The 6,772-nt window shown below is 36.7% G+C and overlaps 1 protein-coding gene across 1 annotated transcript; it reads right to left on the reverse strand.

Moving 5' to 3' along the window:
* Positions 1-299: 299 nt before the first annotated feature.
* Positions 300-6,536, reverse strand: LOC110158517 (von Willebrand factor A domain-containing protein 7-like). The gene is made up of 16 exons (XM_020923023.2): positions 6,529-6,536; positions 4,749-4,920; positions 4,392-4,667; positions 4,128-4,221; positions 3,921-4,052; positions 3,636-3,822; positions 3,388-3,560; positions 3,200-3,312; positions 2,993-3,109; positions 2,760-2,915; positions 2,487-2,619; positions 2,267-2,404; positions 2,094-2,186; positions 1,748-2,013; positions 1,349-1,636; positions 300-976 (listed from the first exon to the last, which is right to left on the reverse strand). The coding sequence occupies exons 2-16, from the start codon at positions 4,917-4,919 to the stop codon at positions 542-544; spliced, it is 2,772 nt and encodes a 923-aa protein (XP_020778682.2). The 5' UTR covers position 4,920; positions 6,529-6,536; the 3' UTR covers positions 300-541.
* Positions 6,537-6,772: the final 236 nt, after the last annotated feature.

Genomic DNA, 6,772 nt, shown 5'->3' on the forward strand with positions numbered 1-6,772 from the left:
GGATAATTTCATCCATAAAATTCCAAGTTTCCAGTAAACAAAAAGTAGGTGTTAACTTGAAAATTACTGCTTCATAACATCATAAGGTGAAAAAGAGCATTTAAGCCTTGGGCAAGTAGACAGATAAATAATAAAGGATTACTGTGTGAATGAATAAAACATAACTCAAGTATATTTTTGAGGAGCTAACAACATTCTAAAATGCCTTAAAGCTCACAAGGGGCAATTTTTGTCTACAGTAGGACCTACGTGTGTATGATGTGTATCAAATGTGAGACCTGTAAACACACCACAGGATATTTTCATAAAGCTTAGTATAAATAGCTTTATTAATTGTTTACATCTTATACACTACACATAAATAAAAACAACAGCAATGGAGCAGAAAATTAATGCTGAAATAAATATAGTAGAATATTATACATAAATAGCCTAGACCAAAATATACTACGTTTCACCATAGACTAATAAATACTTATTATTAAAACTAAATAAATAATCTTAATTTTGTTATCTCTTTCACTTTAGCATGACTTATTTTTCAATTGGTGAAATGAAACCCAAGCAGGCAGAGAATGAGACAAAGGAGAGAAGACTGCATGAGTTTGGGCGACTTTGACGCTGTTGTTTGAGCTCCGCCGTTAACAGTGTTGGGCTTCACTGTGGTTGTGGTTGTGGTTGTGGTGGCCAATTTTCTTTGGAAATTGCAGGTGCCTACATTACCCACACTATCCACTGCTACTATTTCTACTTCAGTTGAGCAGCAGGAGGCCTCATAGGTCACAGTTTTAGCATTTCCTGAAGCTAATCTGGAGGTCAGTGTCCCATCGCCCCGACGGATGTAGACGTTTTCCACTCCAGTGCCACCTGTGCCATCGCTGACCCTGGCATAGAGCTGCCACATGGATGTACCACAGCTCTGAGGACAGCTCGTCTGACTCAGAACCTCACAGACTGGGGAGCTGAAGTCCGTCACCTGTTCGGAAGAACAATGGCGCATTAAAATGAGGCAGGTCATTTGGCTTATTACTATTTTTGGATCATTTTATAAATATATCTTCTAACGTTAATGGAAACCTTAATACATTTTATAGCAAATTCAACATCCTTCACTTATTTTAACAATTCTTAAACCATGGTTAAGTTTATTTGGGATTTCATATTTTCGCTGAAATAATGTTGGATAACTAAATGTCAACGATCAGGTCAAAATGTGTTAATTTTACAATTTAACAGCAAATTCTATTACTTAATTTCTTAATTTTGATTTTAAACTACAAGCTATTTGGGATGTTGGGGTGTCACACAAATCTATACAATAAAAAGAGAAAGTATTATGCAAAATTACCTTTTTGAGCACAGTGAAACTCATGGTTGCATAGTTCATGTCTGTTTTTCCAGAATCCTCGGCTTGAATGGTGAGGGTGACTTCACTACCCGACTCTGCTGTAAGTGGAGCAGTGAGGATGACTGTCCCATCAGCTTTGCCTCCACTCAACCCAAGACTAGACGGGTAAACAACGCTGAATCCTTTGTCATTCGTAGCTGTAACTGTATAGACTCCTGCTTTGTCACTCGAAACAGTGAACGGTATCGAGATTGATGTACCTGGCTCAATAAGGCCATTCAGTTCATCCTAAAATTGGAGCATATTTACTCATTATTACTAAATATAATACATGTATAGATTTTTGCATGACATATTATTGAGTATGCCTGCAGTTATAAGGGAAGTTGTGGTACTTACAGCAGTCACAGAGAGAGAAGAGGTTTTGATTTTGCCTGATGATATCCGTTGAAAAGATGAAGCAGTAGCTTGGTCATTAGAGTTTGACCCCCTTACAAGCAGAGTACTTGTCTCTGTTGGCATAGGGTTAAACTCCACTAAGTATTCCTTGTTGCCCAGTTTAGTGACAGTGCCGTCAACCCTTCCTTTTGAGTTTAGCAAGGAAGCGCTGGTCACAGTGGCAGTCTCACTCCCAATCAATGTAAGCTCCATACTTCCCTTAGCATCTAAAATAAGACATTGGAAAACAATTACTATTAGATTTTGTTTTTAATGTAAGTGTTCATACATCCTGTATTGTATTTACCTGATTTTGGGCGACTCTCAGAAGCAACCTCTCCTCCCAGAGGACCTTGTGCTGGTCCCAAAAAGTCATAGATGAAGTCTAACGGACTGTCACCTAAAATAAAGTATAAAAAACATTTTTAGTATTGTAACATTTTATGCACAGATTTATTTCAAGCAGTTTTAAAGACTCACCGACAATCTTTGCTGTGTATGGGTTGTCTGACACAACCCTCATTTGCCAAATTCCAACTTGTTTATTCAGCTTGATTCTTCTGAAGTTTCCCACTGTTGTAGAAGAAGCAATCACGGGTGCACTCGTCTGAGATTGACCTAAACCAAAACACAATGAGGTGAAAAATTACATATATTTCTATTTTATAAAACATAGAAATTATTTTAAACAAATATATACCTGAAGGATTCACAAAGGTGACACTTGAAATGGCCCCAGTAATGTAAGCAATGACATTATTGGTTGTATCATCCACAATGAAAGTAAAATTTTCAGACTTTCCTGGTTTCCTCACTTCATCCAAAAGTGTGACCTAGAAAATGCATTAGAAACTGTTATTCATCAGTAAACAGTAAACACAATTTATCCTAATACTGTGTTATGAATCTTTTTGAACCTCTTGATTCTCTTATAAAAATAAATCGAATATTTCACAATTTTAACATTTCATACCGAAGAAGAGCCAGAGGAGTCAAGCACAATGTCAGTGGCAAGTGCAAGTTCACTCTTTGAGACTCTCAGCAACTGTCCACCTGAAGACTGAGCCACCTCTTCGTACAGTTCGAGATCAGCTAACGACTCAGGAACCCCCGTCATCAGAATGTTAACCTGAAATACGTAGAATGGCATAACTTAATTCTGTTTAATTACAACAATTTCAATCACATCACTCAAATGTTACTCACTGTAGACTTCTTTTGCTCAATCGAAGCCATGAGACTTTCTTTCAAATTTGTGTCCTTTGCGGAGGCATCAGTGAACAGAAATATGTCAGAGCCAGGTGGAGCACCATTTACAGCCATCTAAGAAGAACACAAGCAGCAGTTCAGTTTAACATGCATGCTGCGATGCAAGTATTGTTTCTGAAATTGATTTTTTTTTTCTTAATGTACCTGTAGTCCTGATAGAGTCACTTCAGGCCGATCGCCTCCACCTGATGCTGTCAGTGAATCAATGGCTATTTTGAACTCATTAGCATCAGTGGTTCTGAAAAGTGGCCCAACATCTGACAGAGAAAGACTGTGTTACATAACAAAAAATAATACAAATAGTATCAATTTAATTTAAAAATGTGTCTTACTTGGATCTTTGAAAGGGACCAATATGTAAACTGAAGGCTCTGGCTGCACTCCGGCTTGAACATTGCTTATAAGTGTGGAGGTGAGGCGTTGCACTGCTGCAATGTCCGCCGTCATGCTCCCGGTGGTGTCTACTACAAAGCACAGAGGCTTGCCAGACTTAGCTCCGAGCATCCTGACAAAGATCATCGGTTAAAGAAATATATTCAGCGCATACACTAAAACTAAGCATGTTTTCTAGGTTGCTTACTGTAAGAAAGCACTGTCTCCACCTGCTGCTCGTACATCCTCTAAGAGTTGAGAAGTGGCAGCTATCGCCATGTTTGCAGCTTTTTCATGGAGTTTACCATGACTGGAAGTTGGTGTGTCCTTATTTATGCCACCTTTAGGCTCAACAGTACTTGAACCATCCAAATCCCCACCATAGCTGCATTTTCCTTTAATTTATTGCAAATACAAATCATATTTTTATTTGTTGTGTCCTGTCTTTCAGTTAATCAAATGTTTATAGTCTGGGTATAGTTCAATAAAGTACCTGTGGGTTTGGAGGTGGATGGGCTAAGGGCAAAATAGCCAGAGGTCAGTAATTGTTCATTGATGATGTCGCTCAATATGTTGTTGTCGCAGTTGTTTCCAGTACAGCTACGGCAGGTGGCCCTCGTTCTGGCTAAAGAAGAATGCATTTGTATTTGATTTAAATTTCTTCAAGCATTTGAGTTGAATCTTTAATATTTTAATTTACCTGCAATAGTACCAACATTGCCATTTCCTTTCAAAAGATTAGCATTTGGGACCTCTTTGCCAAGTTCTATCCAGTTGCTATGGCTGTAAAAATCCTTCAAAGTAACAAAGATATAAAAATGTAAGCTCAGGTCACTTCAGTTTGTTTATTTGAGCAACATGCAAGTTGTATTACATTATGGTGCAATAGTGCATTTGTGCTCAAAAGGAATAGGAAGGAGTAGTATTTTATTATGTATTTTAAATATTGTAAATGTGAGCATACTTCTAGAGTGTGGCTGATTTTTCCAATTTGTTTCTGGGCTGCCTCGTAGTTGCCTTTCTTGTTGCTGGCCTTCACAGCCCCCAACCCTGCTACAATGATATCACGTCCTTCATTAAACATCTCGTTGTGAAAGTGATGACTTGGGGAGTTGTACAGAACACTTTTGTCCACTCGTATATTGTAGTTTTGGATTAACTTCATGTTTTGGTAGAATAACTTGATTGCATTCTGAGCATCACATGACTGAAGAACATTCTCCACTGTATAAGGCGTGGCCTACAATGACAAAAAACAAAGAGTTTGTTTTGCTGTCCCATAAAGCTAGACATAACATAGAAACTACATAAAAATACTTACCGGGGCAGTGAAGGTCCTGCCCTCAGACTGGGCTATGGAGCGGCACACTTCTACTGTGACGTTTAGAAATGCTCTCTGTGTGATCTCCTGGTGAGTAAATGTGGTCCCTCTGTTCACAACAAACCCAAGCACTGCCGTGGGCAGCAGCAGCACTATGAACCACCCGCTCATTCTATAAAATATACACAAACACACATAGTACTACAGTTCAAAACTGTTGTCATTTTAATATTTAGTTGTTGTTCAACCTTTCCTCTCCATGAATAACAGCTGACCTTTATGATGAACCGGTTGATTTTGTTGTTTAATCCTTTAATTAATTTAATTGTTCTTGAGCAGGACAGTATTTCCTAAAATAACACATAGAGGAAGTAGATGGAATGTGCAGAATTCAAATGGGACTCCGGTTGTCAAGAAAAAATAAGATAAAATTGAAACTCAATTGAACAAATACTGATACTGAAAAACATCACATAAATGGGAGAGATTTAGAAAGATATGCTGCGCTGTGCTTATGACCACATGGTAATATTAAAGATACTGAGAAAAAAAGATTTTCATTGTGGTATCAACATTTATAAAGAGCATTGAGCCTTTTCCTTAATATCAAAAGAGAGTTTGAAATTTTAGCATGGTTTCAACAATGCTGGAATACATATCATTTGAGAAATTTTGAAACTTTATGAAAAGATCACTGCTAGTTATTTGTTGTTGGCTTGAGGTGTTCATTAGTTTAGTCAGAGGCTGGACTAGATTAATCTGACAATTATTATAATTGGCCTTACTACTGCAGGACAGTCTGATTATTTGAATGATTAATAACTAATGAATTTACTGTACCCGCCTCTGTGAACATCATTATAAAAGACAAAAAGAGGTGGTAGCATGTCAAAGAAGTGCAAATGATTCAGAATGATTCATTATTTTTTATATATATATTTTTTTTTTGAGTGATCAGAAAATGCTTAGTCACAAAATCATTTTTTAGATCACACTGTTGCAAATAATGTCCCCAACTGTTGTTCACTCAGTATAGTAAAAAAGCTAATGATAGAACAATACAAACCACTGGATAAAGTTCACTGTCATAATTATTTTAGGCTTGTTACACAAAAGACCTAACTTAATAGAACAGACCCTGTGCTCATTACTTTCAACTGACTCAAAGTCTTTACTGAACGACGACCTAAGCATAATTATATATCTCTGCTTAATTTAGTCTATTTGAAATCTACAGATGATTAGAAAGAGTAATAAACACAATAAACAATAATGCACTCCTATTTTACTCTTTGAATGCTCATTATGATGTCCACTAAAGCTGTTTAGAAATAATTATTGCCGTTCTTCCTTCAACTGAAATTAAACACAACTAATCTACTATTCAAATCATCGTCAATTAATTTAGTAACTGAATATTTGTTATCTGGGCTAAACTTAGACTCCAATGGTACAGTATCCTCTTGCGAAGTTAATGTTGACTCAAGTATTCAAACAGAACTTTACATTTTCTAGAGTGAGGAGTTCATTCATTTGAAAAAAAAAAAAAAAAAAAAAAAACAGTTGAAAAAAATGCCTGTTGTGTTGTTTTTGTCTCTCATTATTCCAAAAGCAGGCTATATTTAAATCCTGTATCAAATACCCTGAATATTAATAATAAAAATAAAAAAGAAGAAGTTTTGACTTATTCCATAGTGACAATTGTTTCAGCAAAAATACAAGTAGAATAAAATAAAAAAGAGTTCATCTTAACAAAAGTACCAGTCATAGTGGCTCTTACCTGAATGTGTAGATGAGATGTAGTACGATAGACCACAATAGCAATATCCACTTTTATGAAGCACACTAAGGAGGAGCTGAGGTGGGGCCCGCTCAACCTGTCCATGTGTATGAGGATGCTTGTTACAGCGCACCTACGTGTGATGTGACGCTGTTAATGACTCTTATTGACATCACATTTAAAGCTTGTGCGATCATTATTCCAAGTATTGCCCAAGCTGTTTTTCTATGATCAATGAAAATGG

Source organism: Boleophthalmus pectinirostris, unplaced genomic scaffold, assembly GCF_026225935.1.
Source record: "Boleophthalmus pectinirostris isolate CB_2022bp ecotype Guang Dong unplaced genomic scaffold, ASM2622593v1 HiC_scaffold_12, whole genome shotgun sequence".
Lineage (NCBI taxonomy): Eukaryota > Metazoa > Chordata > Actinopteri > Gobiiformes > Gobiidae > Boleophthalmus > Boleophthalmus pectinirostris.

What these genes read in the sequence shown, in the direction of transcription:
- LOC110158517 (XM_020923023.2), bottom strand. Translation starts at nt 4,919, where the DNA reads ATGAGCGGGTGGTTCATAGTGCTGCTGCTGCCCACGGCAGTGCTTGGG. An exon ending in GCAGGACCTTCACTGCCCCG is followed by an intron (nt 4,668 to 4,748) that starts GTAAGTATTTTT and finishes TTGTCATTGTAG; the next exon opens with GCCACGCCTTATACAGTGGA. An exon ending in GGTCCCTTTCAAAGATCCAA is followed by an intron (nt 3,313 to 3,387) that starts GTAAGACACATT and finishes TTTCTCTGTCAG; the next exon opens with ATGTTGGGCCACTTTTCAGA.